Source organism: Podarcis liolepis (genome assembly GCF_965112155.1).
Source record: "Podarcis liolepis genome assembly, chromosome: 7".
Lineage (NCBI taxonomy): Eukaryota > Metazoa > Chordata > Lepidosauria > Squamata > Lacertidae > Podarcis > Podarcis liolepis.
The window spans coordinates 42736545-42752284 of NC_139561.1; the positions used below are offsets into that span (position 1 = coordinate 42736545).

At 46.6% G+C, this 15740-nt stretch overlaps 1 protein-coding gene across 1 annotated transcript in view; it reads right to left on the reverse strand.

Annotated features, from left to right (window-relative positions):
- Positions 1 to 1146: 1146 nt before the first annotated feature.
- Positions 1147 to 15740, reverse strand: part of SPG7 (SPG7 matrix AAA peptidase subunit, paraplegin) — a 34242-nt gene continuing 19648 nt past the window's right edge. Inside the window, exons 9-17 of the mRNA XM_083513621.1 lie at positions 15193 to 15366; positions 11620 to 11744; positions 9035 to 9137; positions 6662 to 6772; positions 5811 to 5926; positions 5518 to 5674; positions 5136 to 5299; positions 4235 to 4312; positions 1147 to 3211 (exon numbers count right to left, since the gene is read on the reverse strand). Of these exons, the coding sequence (XP_083369747.1) occupies positions 3002 to 3211; positions 4235 to 4312; positions 5136 to 5299; positions 5518 to 5674; positions 5811 to 5926; positions 6662 to 6772; positions 9035 to 9137; positions 11620 to 11744; positions 15193 to 15366 (1238 nt within the window). The 3' untranslated portion in view covers positions 1147 to 3001. The remainder of the gene's footprint in view (positions 3212 to 4234; positions 4313 to 5135; positions 5300 to 5517; positions 5675 to 5810; positions 5927 to 6661; positions 6773 to 9034; positions 9138 to 11619; positions 11745 to 15192; positions 15367 to 15740) is intronic.

The following is a 15740-nucleotide window of genomic DNA, read 5'->3' on the forward strand; positions in this document are numbered from 1 at the left end:
TGATGTTTGTGGATGTAAACTGGTTGAGGTGAATGGTGTGTGTCTGGGTGCATTCAGGGGGTTCTGGAAGCTGCCCTCCTGGCACAGGGTGAATACATGAACCAGTGGATATTCATGGGTGGAAGCCAGTGGAAGTTGGCAGGCTGAAGTGAGGGACGAAGTTGCCAGGCAGAAGGCAGTGGAGGTGGCTGGATGATGCTCAGTTGGCTGCCATCCCCCTCAGTATGCCTGTTTGCCTTTCAGGGTTGTCTGAAACTGGCAAGGTTTACTCTGAAACCAGCCATGGAAGTAATGAAGAGAACTGCAGGCTTTGCAAGTCCCCTTCTATTTCTGAAGAAATGTGCTCGTTACACAGGAAACCCAACATACCACTTTTATAGTGCGCAAGTCCTGCTTACTGGTGTCCCATTGGCATCTGGTTAGCCACTCAGAATACAGAATTCTGGACAAAATCCAGCATGCTGTTCTAATGTCCTTAGAATTGTAACCCCAATTGCATTGTGACAAACTTAATAAAAGTTCTGCAGGATCTGATAAATCAGAGTTCAATACCTTGCTCCCCAGTGGCCAGGCACTATGAGCACTGCCTTAACTGTGGCCAATAAGATTTTCCGTTGGGCCAAATCTAGGAGATTCTCCCCTATTGCCACTAAAAGGAAGACTGCAGTGAACTGTACATGCTGAAAATGGCACATATTAATGTCACAGATAGCATCTACAGTAACCTGAGCCTACAGTAGCCTGAACTGATGCACACATATCTAAAGTCTTACTGAGCTTAAAAGGGCTTACAAGCAATAGTGCATGCATAACACTGTAGCCCAAATAACACTGTGACACACTTAAGAAAAGCTCTGTATGATCTGATAAAGATAGTTCAGCGTCCTGCTCCCCAACAGCCAGGCACTATTGAGCCCTGGCATAGCTTGGCCAATGAGAATTTTTTATCGCATCAGGTATAGGAGACTCCCCACTAGCGGCATTTTAAGCAAGGGAACACAGTGCACTTCACTGAACAGACTACAGTGAGTTGCATATACTGAAAATGGCATGTATTAATGTCATAGATTGTATCTGCAGTAATAAAACAGTTTAAATGATGACTCATGCCCATTGAGAATGACGATAAATGACTAGTGAGTGGTATTTGAGTTCTGTAAGACTTTATTTCATTTTTTAATAGATGGCAAAGGTACAAGCAGCTGAGATGATAGAGATTTATTACAGTTTATGCTAGGTCATGGTTTATAAATACATTGAGCAGGAACTCTTCGAAAGATAAGAAAAGTGGGAAAATCTAGGTGGGGAACACTTGTGACTCTCTCACCATCCCTCCCCCAGTGACAACTTCATCAATTGAACAATTTTCAAATTTCATTTTCTTGAGAAATACCCAACTGGAAAGACATACCAACCATTTCAGATGCCAAGACCCAGCACAGTTAAATTTAACGTAACTTTCTTGCTCCAAAATTTCTTTCAATATGATGCCACTATAGATGGAGGTTTTTAAGCAGATGCGAGATGACCATCTGTCATGTATGATTTAGCTAACATTCCTGCATTGCAGGGGGCTGGACTAGATGGCCCTTGGGATCCCTTTCACCTCTGCAATTCCATGAGCCAAAGCATTAACCACCCTTGTGCTAAAGCTTAGCTACTGCCAGTGAGTCTGGCGAGTCTGGCTCCCTCTTGGAGGGAAATGGGCTAAATTACTGCCTCTGTGATTCAGAAACTTGGCATATTGCCCCACAGATATACAGCAATTTGGTACAAATTTGTCAATAGACCACTAGGTGGTACACACAGATCACCAATGACTTTTCTTTCAAGGCCCACTGGGGGAGATGGAGAAAGGGACTGTTTACAGACCAGTGCTGAAATGCTTGGTTTTCTTTTATGTCATAGTGCAATATCACATGTTGAAATACATATTCAGGAGGATCATATCTCCAGGGATTTTGATAGCCGCAGTTCTAAATAGCAAACTCTCTTCACGTTGAGGCAATTCAGAGTGCAAATGTGTGCACGCTCATCCCATCTATGCACGAGGGTAGTCTCAGAAAAGAGGCAGTTTTGAGAACTGCCAATTAAATATTGGCACGAGTGGAGGAAAATCTGGACAAGGGTTGTATAAGGATACAGACAATAGTCCTCATGGAAATAATCTATGGAGTGTGTTTGAAAATGCAGCTAGCCCTTTTCTCTCTCCACTCCACCTCCCTTAAGCTGTTATTGTACAGCAGGAAATTGTCTATCCCTCCCCCCACCCAACTCCTGTTACAAGCTGCTTTAGAGACACATTCAGTCTAAAGGCCTGTGTGTAAGAACCACAAGCTACTAGCCAGCCAGAGTACTTTCTGAAAGGCTTGAGGATTCTCTCTCCCTTCCAAGTCACTCCAGGGAGCCCCACCAGCATTCAGAGGTTGTGCCTGCCCCTATCTTTGTGGCCAGAGTTACATAGGTCAAAGGACCTATATCATGGTGACATAGGTCAAAGGAAATCTACATCTCCATTGTCCATATCAGACTTTCTACACCTCAAGAGACATGTGTAAAAATCAGGGAAATATTTGTGTTGTTGGTTCTGGGGAGAAGCATTAAACTCTGGATGCTAGTGATGCAGCTATTGCTGTCATGTCAAAAGAGGGTTGCAGTGTGTGGCACCAGAAAAAAGAAGAAGATGAAGCAGAGCACAGCAGCTGCTTTTGTGGGAGGACTGGGACACAATGGCTGGTTCTGCCCAGACTGACCACACACATTCCCATAACTGTAACCTGGTGACCCAGAGGCACTGGGACCCTTCCCAGTGAGCCTTGATGAGCCCATGCACATACATCAACCACAGCTTGATCATTTTTAGAGCAGGGGAAGCTGGACCCTGCTCGCAGCCCATCTCAAAATACGAGCAGAGCAGCCTATACACAGGCATGAAATAACTCTCTTTGCGCCTCTAGTTCAGAAAGGAAGCTGCTCAGTCCCTTCTCTCACTTGGCCGTTTTCAAACTGGTCTCTGGTCAAACTCTTCCTCCTCCTCTTGGCTCTGGGGTGACTGAGGTGCCTCTTCATCTCCTGTATCTTGTTTGTCCCTCTCGGCCTCAATCCAGCTCTGAGGGCTAATCATTTTCTTGGGCCCATGTGGAGGAGGCCCAATCAAGGCTTCTATGTCATCGTAGTTGATGACTTCTTTCTCCAGCAGGGCATCGGCCAGCTAGACATAGAAAAGGTGACAGATGGTAAGCATTTACATGCACACACAGGCCAGAGAAACCTAAACATGGAAATAGGATACACTGGGGCTCAGCCATCCACTGGCTGAAGCAAGGACCAACTCACCTCAAGGAAAGCACTCTCAAGGACAGGAATGGAAACCTAAGACCTTTCAGACGTTGCTGGACTCCAACTCCCATCAGTCCCTGAAGCCAGCATGGCCAAAGGTCAGGGATGATGGGTGTTGTAATCCAACAACATTTGGAGCGCCACAGGTTTCCTGCACCTGCTTTAGGACACCACATTCCATTCAAAGGATTCTTTTTTCCTCCCCCCCCCTTGATCTTCAAAGGAAGCAACAGTTTGAGGACAGTTTATCACATGCAGGAAAGAACTTGCATTCTACATAGACCTCTCTTCTCCCATGGCAGGTGCCATTGCATAGAGCAAAGATAACTATTAAGAGAAGTATTGTGTATGTAGCTATGAAAGAAAAAAGTATGGCAGTGGTGTGAATGTACAAAGAAAGGGACAAGGGTGCACATGTGGGGCCATTTGAGGAATGTTACATCAGGTCTCCTACCCTGCAGCTCTCAGAGTTTCTCCCTTCACATTCCTGGCATCACAAGGAGCTGAAATGCGCCACAACCCACTGCTTCTTGCCACTATCAGCCAAGGAAAAGGGCTGCCGTGTTTCCCAATGCAAGTGGCAACCAAAACAGTATCTAAGACTCTGCAGAGGAATCATCTTAGCCATGGTCCATTTTGTTCTCTTAGTTGGCTCTCAGCAGAGTAGCTGCTACCTTGTTTTTAAAAAACCAGTCCTCCCCTGCCATGTTGCTCAAAGCACTTTTTGAAGCCTCACAAGCTACCCTGTAGCTAGGCTAAAGAGAAGCAACTTGTCCATGGCCAGCCACTGAACTTTCAATAGCAGAGCAGGGTTCTGAGTCTGGATCACTCCCGCTTCCCAGTCACCCCCACCCCCAATTCAATCTGAATCCCTCTGGTGTTCTGCAAGCCTTACTGCTTTCAGTTTGTCCCGATTCTCTAACAGCAGTTTCTCTGTGCGCCTGTAGGCTTGGGCCACCAGCATCTTTGCTTCCTAGAAGAGATACAAAAACCAGAGGAGGAGTTATAGCAACAAGGCTGAGCCAAGAGAGATGAAGATTCTGAGCTGCAGTTCATACCCCTTCAGCAAAGCCACAGAGCCCCAGAGATCCTAATGAAGAACAGCTCATAGGTAAAGAACAGCTTAGTTGGGTGCAGAGTGTGATGGCACATCTCACATTTAAAGTAGGGCTAGGCAATGTTCAGCCTAACTACTCCCCTCCAGTTTTGTTTATATGCTTCCTTCAAGTGATTAGTCCTAACCTTTTTCTAGCACTTGCCCTAAGTCAATTCAATGAGCGGCTTTTATTGTGTGGGACCACTTTGGGGAAGGAAGGCAGTGACTTAATAAGTTGTGGGTTTTTATTGGTTTAGAATTCTACCAGCATCATCCCCTTAGGACTGGGACCTATCCAAGACTAGAACCCTTGAAGCAACTGAAAAGCACAGCAAAGATGTTGCTAGCAGCAACAAAAATGTATAGGAAGACATGGGATGGTGTTCAGCTAGACTTCAGGATTGGCGGTTTGGCTCCTTCCTACTCCATAACCACACACACTTTGCAGTGCCAAGCTAATCTTGTTTGCATCCTGTTTACAAGGGTCAACACAAGCCAACCTGGGCAACAAAGCCCTCTCCTTCGAAAAGTGGCATTCACACTGCAAATTCCTCTGGGCTAGTGGTTACAGTCTCACATATTAGCCTTATTCTCCCTGGGAAACTGCAACATAACAAAACGGCTCTGCTTCAGGGTCCTTTAAAACCTGTGAACAGGCAAGCATTTTTGTTGGAGATTTATATCCATGAAGAGAACTTACATGGTCCATAATTTGCTGGAGTCCGTGGCTGAAGGGACGCCGTCCTATCCCTGGGGTACTTTCCTTTTCTGGGAAGGACAAGTATCCAACATTGGGCACCATCCCATATTGCTTCACCATTGAATAGGCTATCTTGGTGACCTTCCTCAGGTCATCTTGTGCCCCTGGAGTAAGCAATGGATAAAAAAGAACTTAAGGGGTGGTGCTACATGCATCAGAAGTGTCAAGATACCCCCCCTCCTATTCTGGGGGGGAAATGTCTATGCAAGCTCATTGGCTTCATTGCTCAAGCACAGTGGAAGGACATTTAACAAAGAGAAGCCTGCAGCACAATTGAAAGACAGGAGGTCAACAAGATGAAGCACATATTTGGCTTCCTCACCTGTAGTGACTTTATTAAAGGTGATGGCTTCTGAAACTCTCCCTCCCAGAGCCATGCACATCCGCTCAAAGAGCTGATCCTTGGTAAGGAGGTATTGGTCCCTTGGCAGGATCTGGGTGAAGCCCAAGGCAGCATTGGTGCGAGGAGCGATGGAAACCTGTGAGATAGTGGGAAGGGAAGAAAAGAGAAAAGGAGAGGCCCAACTTGTATTGCAGAGAATGAGTTCAAGAAGCATCAGCTGCTCTTGATTACCATGTCCCATGTCCCAAGCTCAGGGCAGAGAGCAAATCTACCTTCATCGCTGCCTCTGTGTGCTCCAACAGCCAGCCTACAAGTGTGTGACCTGACTCATGAAATGCCACAACTCTCCGCTCCTCCGGCGACAGGATTTTGCTCTTTTTAGCGGTCCCTGTGGGGCAGATGGAGGACATAAATTCCATTTCCCAGGATATGCTACTAAGGTGCACCACTATTTTAATCTGCAAGGCTGAGAAGGGAAAAGGCTTTCTCTGCCCCTTATGCACTATACTCAGCTGTAAGTCAGAGAACTCTCCGTTATCATGACCCAAGGCCTAAGAGAGCCAGCAACAATTCTTTATTGCATTGATAGTTGCAATAACACAGGTCTGTCAATTCATCCTTCAGACCCTGATACCACTTTTAAACAGCCTATTAAACTTTGGCCCTACAGGAGTATATAAATGGTCCATGTAGGATAGGGCAAGCCCTTAAGATTTCTCTCTGGAGAAGGCAACTGCTGAAATATATATGCAAAGGTTGGATTCCAGCAATGTATCCCTTGATAAAAATCAACACACAAAAATCTCCTGCCACTCACCAGGCAGTCTTCAGAGATTGTGGCTATGCACAAAGCAAGACCCTAACAATACATGGAAAGCCCCCATTAAGGCCAGCAAAGCCGAGGTATTGTAAAACATATACACCCAAACAGAGAGGCTTCTTCGTGGTCTGTAATTAAGCAGACCTGATTCACACCACTCCATTTATGTTCCTCCACCCTGCAGCTGTCCACTGGCAGCTTGGCTGTGTTAAACTGGTGATGATGGCAAAACCCCTTATCATGTGACACTTTACTGTAGACTGAAGAAAACTGACCAACATATCACCCAAAAAGAAACCTTACCTGCAATGACTCTCTCCACAGCGTACTCAAAATTGAATGTGTCGATGGACTTATGCCCCTCCCTTGCTGCGTGGAGAGCGGCCTCATTACAGATGTTGGCTATGTCTGCTCCTGTAGACAGAGCAACACACACTCATTGGGTTTTCTTGGGATCAGAGAGCGGGAACAGAGCAGGTAACTATCAAGCCCAACATGCTCTCCCAAGCAATGATCTTCCATGGAACTCAAAGAGGGTGTATAAAAATGATACAGCACTCTGCACCCAAGGATGCACCTGAAGGGTAGGTAGTGACTCCAGGGGAATCAAGCAAACAAGCCAACCTGTAACACCAATACGGAAGGAGTAGGGGAAGAAATTGCCCAAGTCACCACTTGCCATTATGAGGAGGGGATGAAATTTCCTTCCCAACACCTCAAAATATGACCAGTTGGACCCTGAGAATGATGTACCATCCTCCCAAATCCCAGGTTGGGACCAGTTCTACCCAACTGAAGACTTTCCTCTTCCAACAAGGCTTTTAAGTGGAGGCTTTTCCCTGTCTGTGTCTATACTGGAGCATTTTTTTAATGCTTTGATTGTGTGTCTGCCAACCTAGGCTCCCTAGGGAGGCTGGTATACAATTTTAATAACAATAATTACAGCAACAACGTCCTCCTGTCTTTAGCCATCAGTTTTTCTTAGGTTGCAAGAAAAGAAGATGAAGCAGTGCAGCCTTTGAGGTGCTAGCACCACCTTGCCTGATGTCCAATGCCACCTGAATGTTAACTGCTCTCCACTTGCATCAAGAGATTCCTCTTCAATACCTGAATGTGATGCCCTAAAATGCTGCTTGTTTGGGGTTAAGATTCTGCAACTTTTCAAATCCATTACATGCAATGCCCCCACATTACACCCCTGTGGCATTGTTAGGTTATGTAAAGAAGCTATGTGTACCTGCTTCGACTCTTGTAGCCCACTTCTTTACAGTGGCAACTTTTCCCCCCTAAATCACAGAACAGTATCAAACCTCAGTAGCGTTGCTTGATAAAGTGTGGGCATTTTTAGTATCTGACAGAGCTGCTTCTTTAAGCTGCTTCTATGACATATTTTAAAAAACGAGATTGTTTTGTTTTAGTCAAGGTAATGATTGGCAGAGCCGACATTCCAGGCTTGAAAGGTTTAACAGTGTATTTATTATGTAGTTGTTGCCACAATATATCCCTTTTTTATCACTCTGGCTACGTAACATACTTGATCTCTAACTCTGATTTGTTATTTTCCCTGAATTTGACTTCCTGTTGTCAAGAATGTTGCCACATCTTTTTAGGGGTACTACTGGCAACCATTAGTGCTTTCTATGAATTTCTTTTCAATCAGCTTCCCTTTGTCGCAGTTTACTGTAATAAAAAAAGTGGTTCTGCAAATAAGAGTTTTTAAAAAGCAGAGTACAAAGGAGGGAGAATCAGGAAGTGAGGGGGGAAGGGGCTGTTATGCAAAGCAGAAAGAAGCAGGATCTTGCAAGCCTCTCGCTGTTGTGCTCTGTATGCTAGATTCAAAACCACAAGGTGACCCTCAAGGAGAGGCTTCATGGTGGACAGCAATGAGTTAATCAAGCGCCGTCTCAAACTGGGCTTAGGAGAGGGTGGCCTGGGCTTGGCATTGCCCGCTGGGGCTCTTCTGACCACAATCACACAAGTTTCTCCAGGGAGGAGAAGGCACATCTGTTCTGAGTTTTGAGCATGTGGGTGGTGTGGGGGCTGCTCAAAGGAATCACGGAAGAGGCAGAGCGGGGGCCACCAGCGGGGAACTCACAGAGGATACTCCACAAACAGGAAATTCACAGCTTTGTTCTGAGCTCGGAGATGGACTAGAGGCTCAGGAAAGCAGGAATGTCCTACCCGTTTCTCTCAAGCTAATCCAATGCTGAACTGCTCAGTTAAAATATTTTAGACAGCAGAAACATTTCCCCAGATAATTGCACTGATTTTCCAGCTACTAAGTTTCCAGCAGGCACAACCAGAAGCAGCAGCTCCAACCCCACAAAAATCTGGGTCACACACGCCAAGCACAATTTGTTTTTTACTACCTCTATTGGAAGAAAAACTAACAAAAATGCTGGAAAACTGGCCGATTCATGGATTTAGCACAACCAGGCTAGGTACTAGTCTGTGTGTCAATTTCCATCCAGCATAACTACAGCGGGGGGGGGGGGGGCTTTGGCCCTCTTTTCTTTCACATCACACACAGCAGCATTGGAAGGAAGCAGCCGGGTGGAAGGTAGCCAAGCCATACACGACCAAAGTGCGCTACAGAGATTGCTAACATGTGGCTGGATGCAAACAGCAACAACAACAAAACAAAGGAAAACCAGACAAACAGCTGCTCTTACATACCACTGAACCCCGGAGTGAGCTCAGCCAAGCGCTGGGAATAAAAAGTGCCAGCCTGAGACAGCTTCAGGCCCTTCAGGTGCTGCTCAAAGATCTCCCGCCTCTCCTGCAAGGAACAAGACAGAGCAGTTTTGCATGGCGCAGCTGATGCTGAAGGGCACAAATGGGCATCAGAAGAAAGGAAGATGCTGACATCACCTTGTCCTCTAAAAGCAGAAGGGTGGGTAGAAGGGAGTCCCAGGTTCACAGCCTTCCTGCTTATTTATTCTTATTTGTTTATTACTTATTCTTGCAAAGAATGATGGACCAGGTAGACCTTCAGCCACCCCTGCAACTGCTTCTCTAGACTTTACAGAAGATTGCTATCATCCCTATGTCAAAACATGCATAAACCATCCAAAAACTATTGGAGCCAGTGTGGTGTAGTGGGTAGTCTCACTAGGACGTGGGCTTTGGCTTGAGAACACTGAGCATCCTCCTTAGCTTGCGATAAAGCAACTGAAAGGAGAGAGAAGTGGCAAGGCAAAAGGACAGGAGTCCACAACATAGTCTAAAAATATAAGATTTTTTAAAGCATTTTTAAAAGCCTGTGTGCCCGTGTGTGTAGAAAAATGCACGCTGCCCCACAGAACCTGAGTAGTTTCTATTGAAAATACAGACTGTAGGCAAGTGGTAGTGAACAGAGTGCCCTCCAGATGTTCCTGCCAGCCTCAGCCAGCAGAGGCAATGGTCATGACGCAAGTTGCAGACCAGCAATATGAGGCAGGGCTGCTACCCCTGTTGTAGGCTCAAATCAAGATGCCTTTTGGGAGAGGCCTGAAGAGGAGCTGGAGTAGATTGCCACCCCAACAAGGCTCACCATGCATTTGGGGTTGTTGCTGCTTCAAAAGCAGGATTTCTGAAAGAAGGAATCTCTACTCAACGGAAGATGCCATGCTTGGCAAAGCCATGATTATTACAAGGCAAAGCCACCAGGGGGCAGAGACCTCTTGCTTGCCTATCTTTCAAGGCTCTGGATATTTCCACGGCTTCTTTCAAATGCAGGACAGATGTAAAGAAGTCATTGCAAGAAGTCATTGGCTCTTCCCTCCAAAGGTCATTCCTCTCACTATACCCCCCTCCTATTAATTTTGATTTATTCCTTAATGTTTCTATCATCATAGCACTTGCATGACTGAGCGGGCAGGCGGGGGGTGGGGGTGGGGGGAGACGGACAGAGGGAGAGGGAGAGAGAATTGGGGCTTTGCAGATGCTCCCCTCTCCTTGAATGAAGAGAGGCAATTTGCAATAGGGGTGAGGGGGCCAGATCTAGCTGGCTACAGGCCAGCAAGTGACTCATTCAGCTGGTCCAGGCGGTCCTGATTAAAGCAGTGGGCTCAGCTGCCAGGATTTCCTTCTCCTTCCTCCTTCAAGGCAGCTGCACAGCTCACTTTTCCGGTGCCAGATCGTATCAGGCATTTGAGGTATTTTAAGCGAAAACCTGGAGGAGCAGGAGGATAGCGAAGCCCCAGATGGGAGGAGGGGATGCTGCTGCTGTTTAAAAAGGAAAACCCTCATCTCAATTCAGGTCCTGCTTACCGCCCAAGCGGATGCAGCCATTTATGAGCTGTTCCGGGGAGGGCAGTGGGGAGAGAAGGAAACCTTACATAGGATTAATGGAGGGGAGAGGAGGAGGAGGACAAGGAGGTTCCTTTTCTTTGGGCCGTTTTCTATGCTTCCCACTGTGTGCACTTAACTCTGCCTACTGAGATCACAAGAAGCCCCAAATGTCTTCTGGAAACACGCAATACTCTTTTCTACCTGGCTAGCAGTCAAATACCTAGGGATGCAAGCAGGGAGCTATTTTAAGCTCTGAGGGTTTTTTTTTTTATAAAAAAAACACATGCTTGAACCACAGAGATTTCAGTTGTGTGTGTGTTTTTAAAAAGCAGACCACGCAAGACTGAAGTCAGGCCAAGCCTGCCTTAAGAGTTCTAAATGCACAAATTCATACCGTGTGAATCTGCATCCATCTACACACACAAATCTGATTGAAAGCATTTGGTCCTTTGCTTAAAAGCACCACAGCAAAGGCACAAGGGTCATGTTCTGAGAACTATTACTGGAGTAAAGGTGCCTCTCGCATAACCAGTTCCTTTCCTTAGCACAAAAGTTGTTGTTGTTGTTGTTGTTGTTGTTGTTGTTGTTGTTGTTGTTTTAAGTAACCTTGTGTGGAAAACCTCACAGTTCCTGACTGTCCAATTGACACTGACTACTGAACTTTATGGTTCGTGCTCTTCCAATTGTGGGTCAACATAAACCCAGCAGACCTGGTTTTATAGGTTTACTGAGCTCATGTAGGCCTGCAATCTGAATGCACCATTCACAAAGCCGAGATTCTGCTAGAGCTCCAACGGGAAGCAACAGAAACACCCTTATAGCAGAAAACCAACAATGGAGTGAATCCAGTTCCTGGGATTGAGTGCACCACTTGTGAGTCAAATACTAAAGAAGAAAAGTGCCCACTATCCACTGCCTAGCCTTTGCCACTGCCCAATACCTTAATCACAGAATCCAAGAGTCACAGCAGAGGTGGGTCCAAATAATACCTGCAGAGTAGGCAGATCAATAAAAATGTGGCGGTCAAGCCTCCCAGGTCTCATGAGAGCATTGTCCAAGATATCTGCCCGGTTGGTGGATGCTAGCACTATGACATGATCGGTGGTCCCCATGCCTGCAACAGAGAAAAATGTGAAGAGCAGAAGTGAATGGAATGTGCCACCTGTGCAAGAAGCTCCAGAGAGAGACATTTCCCTGCATGAGAGGTCAAATGTACACAAACATGCTTTAATATGCAAGGTCGTGGGCGGGGAAAGGAGAGGCTGCAATCAAGCAGGTGCTCATGGACCTATCTAGCGAAAATTGACTCATGTGGATTATATAAATGCCAGAACGCTAGAGATCTGGACACAATGTCCTCCTTTAAATGGTTTATTGCACATTTTATTCAACTAAGAACACACAGAAATATATTTTTTTAATTGTCCTGTCCTTACAATTCCAATCCCTGAATTGCAGAAGACACTGAAGCCCGCTAGACTCAAATGTGACCAGCACTCATACAACTTATTTGTTAATCCATTGATGCAACTTCTCTCACAATTATGTTAACAGTTTGCATTCTAGCAGTTGTCAGTATACTGAAGATATAGCGGCAGCGTGCATTTGCCAGAACTGCCATCTTTAAATGGCATGACCACAGCTGTGGGGCAATGCAGCCAGCCAAATACAAAGCTACACAGGAAGCTCTTGGCATGAGGCAGATATAGCTAGGCTTCTTCCTTGCTTGAACCGCAGAAGCACACACTGCTGCCTTAGAGTGGGGGCAGCAGGGGCATACTCTCCCCACGCTGCCCAAGAGATGAGCACAATAGCTCACCCAAGGGATTTATCCTCCAGATAACCCAGAGGTCCACTCTCCTACTGCATGCTGCTACCTAATGAGCCTCACTTCTGCCTCCTTGCAGGATGCTGTGGAGGCAAATTCCAGAAGACAACAAAGCACAACTGTGCATCAGTCTGTCAGGGTATTTTGCAAGGCAAGAAGGAAGGAAATAGAGGCGCTGGGAGTCAGTCACGTGGGCTAAGCAGCTTCATTCCTATGGCAAGATTAGTGCAAGCAGAACATTAGCTGCTTTGCTCCTGGGAAGAAGTGCTCCCAAAATAGATCAGACAACCAGCAGATCCATCACCAAACACAACAAGCTTTCCAGTGCTCGCCAAAGACACACCATCAGAACAAGGCCTGGGAGTGCAAGGCTCCAGACTGAGCCTTTTATAATCCTGTGACCCCTTGTCAATCTATTCTCCGCCCTCCCCCAAATCAACACCCCTAGCTTCAACATGACTGAACTGGCAACGGAGAGTGATTAAGGCAACAAGACTCCTGGAGAGGAGCTGCCTCCCCCACTCCCAGGGCACAAAGGGCAGAATGAAAGGAAGCAATTCTGGATCTAACAGGTGCTCTCCCTGTTACACAACTACCCAGGCTCTCTCAACCTACTGGGATATGCATACACTTCTGTTTCCACCCAAAGTATGGCAAATTTAACAAAGCAAGCAACCTTCTATTCCGGGATGAAGAGTGGTCGACTGCTTGCACACTTTAGCTGAGAGCAGGGAGGCTTCTGACCATCTGGTGGAAGATTATTCAATTTTTGGGAAAAGCAAGGCTCAAATCCAAGATTTAGTAGAGCCCAAGATCAGTATGTGCATGGAGAATGGACCAATCATGCTCAAAGCTGTATGGCAGAGTTAACATTGCATGTGAGCATGCGCGCACATACACACACTCTTCATATAATCTTTGTGATGGAAGGGACCTTAGAGGTCAACTAGTCTGCCTCTGGCTCAATCCAGGACCTGCAATGCAGAATGCAAGCACAACATCCCTGACAGGTGACCACCCAGGCTGTAATTCAATATGCCCAGAGAAGGACAGTCTGCCACCTCCCAAGGCAGAGTCTGTTCTGTTGTCAAACAGTTCTTGCCATTCAGAACTTTCTCCTAAAGTTCAGCTAAAAACTGCAACTCTGTACTTTTTGCCCATTCATTCTAGACCTCCTCACCCTTGGAGGAAAAGAGAGCAAGTCTGCTCCATGCTCTCCTGAATGACAGCCCTTCCTATATTTTAAGACTGTGATCATGTCTTCCCCCAACCTTCCCTTCCCCAAGCTGAACATACTTGGCTCTTTCAACTGTTCCTCACAGGAGCTGCTTTCCTCATGTTCCTTAGTTCAGCTCAGTTCATTCTAATCAGCCAGCTTTCGTGCTTTAGCAGAGACTCTTTTAAAAGCACATCGTTTCAACCTCACTCATCTAGTTTCAGCTACACTAGCAGTACAGAGTGGCTGCATCAATATTAGAGACAAAGACGCTGCCTGGGTCTGTCAAGCACACCGCAGACTGCTATGCTCGGGCCAGATGAAGCTTCAGCTGGCTCCCAGCCAAGGCACTTCTGAAGTGGCCTTCTCCCAGACAGACACCAGCTGAAGCAAAAGGCTAGCTAAGGCTTGAAGTCTTGGGCCACCTTTCCAGCACCGCTTGGTGCTTCTTAGCATCGGCCTTCCCCTAAATGTTGTACTTATTTCAGGCAGGGTTGGGGATCCTGTGGAGCTCCAGATGTTGCTGGATATCATGTCTGTCCATTGCTGGCTAGGACTGATGGCAGTTGGTGTCCAACATAATCTGGAGGACCACAGGTTCCCTATCCCTGCCCTAGGGAGTACCTGAAAATATTTTCCCCAAGAGAGCTTAGGGAACAGGAAATTCTAGAGCTACAGACACATACGTGCACACACTTGTGCACACAAGCGGAAAACCAGCCAGGTGGTACATTTCAGAGAGTTTTAAGAACCCACCAATGGGTCCAGTCTCAATACCTTGAGTCCCTACCAAGAGACCCAGTGATAGCAGTAACACACAAGGCATGCAATAAGCAACCAAAAGAAACCTAGCAACCAAACGAGAATCTCTCTTGCTTCTTGCTGCCAGGTCCGAAAGACAGTAGGCAGAGCTGGGAGAAGAGAGCAGTGGGAGTGGCCAAAGTTTTGCTCTTCCTTACCAGGGGGTGGGGGTGGGGTTGCACTGGCTGAAGGACTGAAGGCAGAAAGTTAGACAAGAGCAGAAGGAACTAACTGTATCTGCTTCTGCCCCTCTGCATCCAATCTTTCTTTTCCAAGTAAACAGGCTTTAAACTTACCCATCTTGGGAAAATTTTTATGCATTTATTAGAGTTATATCATTGCTTACCACATCTAACTAATCTTATTTGGAGTGGCCTGCCTGTAACCTACAACTGTGACCCTCCCTTTCTGGATGCAGGTCGAAGTCAAACTGGACAGTGGGCGGGGGGTGGCAACATCAAATGTGACAAGGAGAGTTTGGAACTCTTTGGAGAATCTGGGAGTACTTGGGCAACAGAGAGAAGCTTAGCAATAAAGGAAAAAAGGGGGAGAAAGGCAGGGAGCGGGTGGGGGCATGCTTGAGCTGCCATCTTCTGTGAGTAATACCATGGCAACAGTAGGAGGAGAGTTTTCTTCCTGGAGTAGAGAAAGGGGAAATATTTCTGACCACAAGCCAAGGAAGAAAGCAAGACTGGAGAATGCGCCTGAGCTACTGACCATCCATTTCTACTAGCAGCTGGTTTAAGGTTTGCTCTTCCTCTGTGTTGGAGAAGCCAGACATGTTTGTGGAGCGTTTCTTCCCCACAGCATCGATTTCATCAATGTAGACGATGCAGGGTGCACGGGCTCGGGCTTCTTTGAAGAGGCTCCGCACGCGAGCAGCCCCAAGTCCTACAGAAGGGAGCAGGGGGAGGGGGGAAGGAGAAGAGAGAACAAATCCATTCTAATAAATAGCTTCATGCTCTGCTTCCTGAATCTGGGCCCTCGCAAGCTTCTGCCAGGGTGAATCTTAAATATGTCCCAAGGCTGCTGGTTGTGCTTTGTCCAACAGGCCTACAGTGCCCTTGTTGCTAATAAAAGTAGCTGGAAATCATAGGTGCTCTGGTGCTTGAATCCCACTTGCAGGCTTCCTATAGGCATTTAGTTGGTCACTGTGAGAACAGGATACTGAACTAGATGAGCCATTGGCCTGATCCAGCAAGGCTCAAATATGCTATTATGTTGTAGGTTATCAGAGGGCTGCCTGGTTTCAGGTGCCAGCAGAG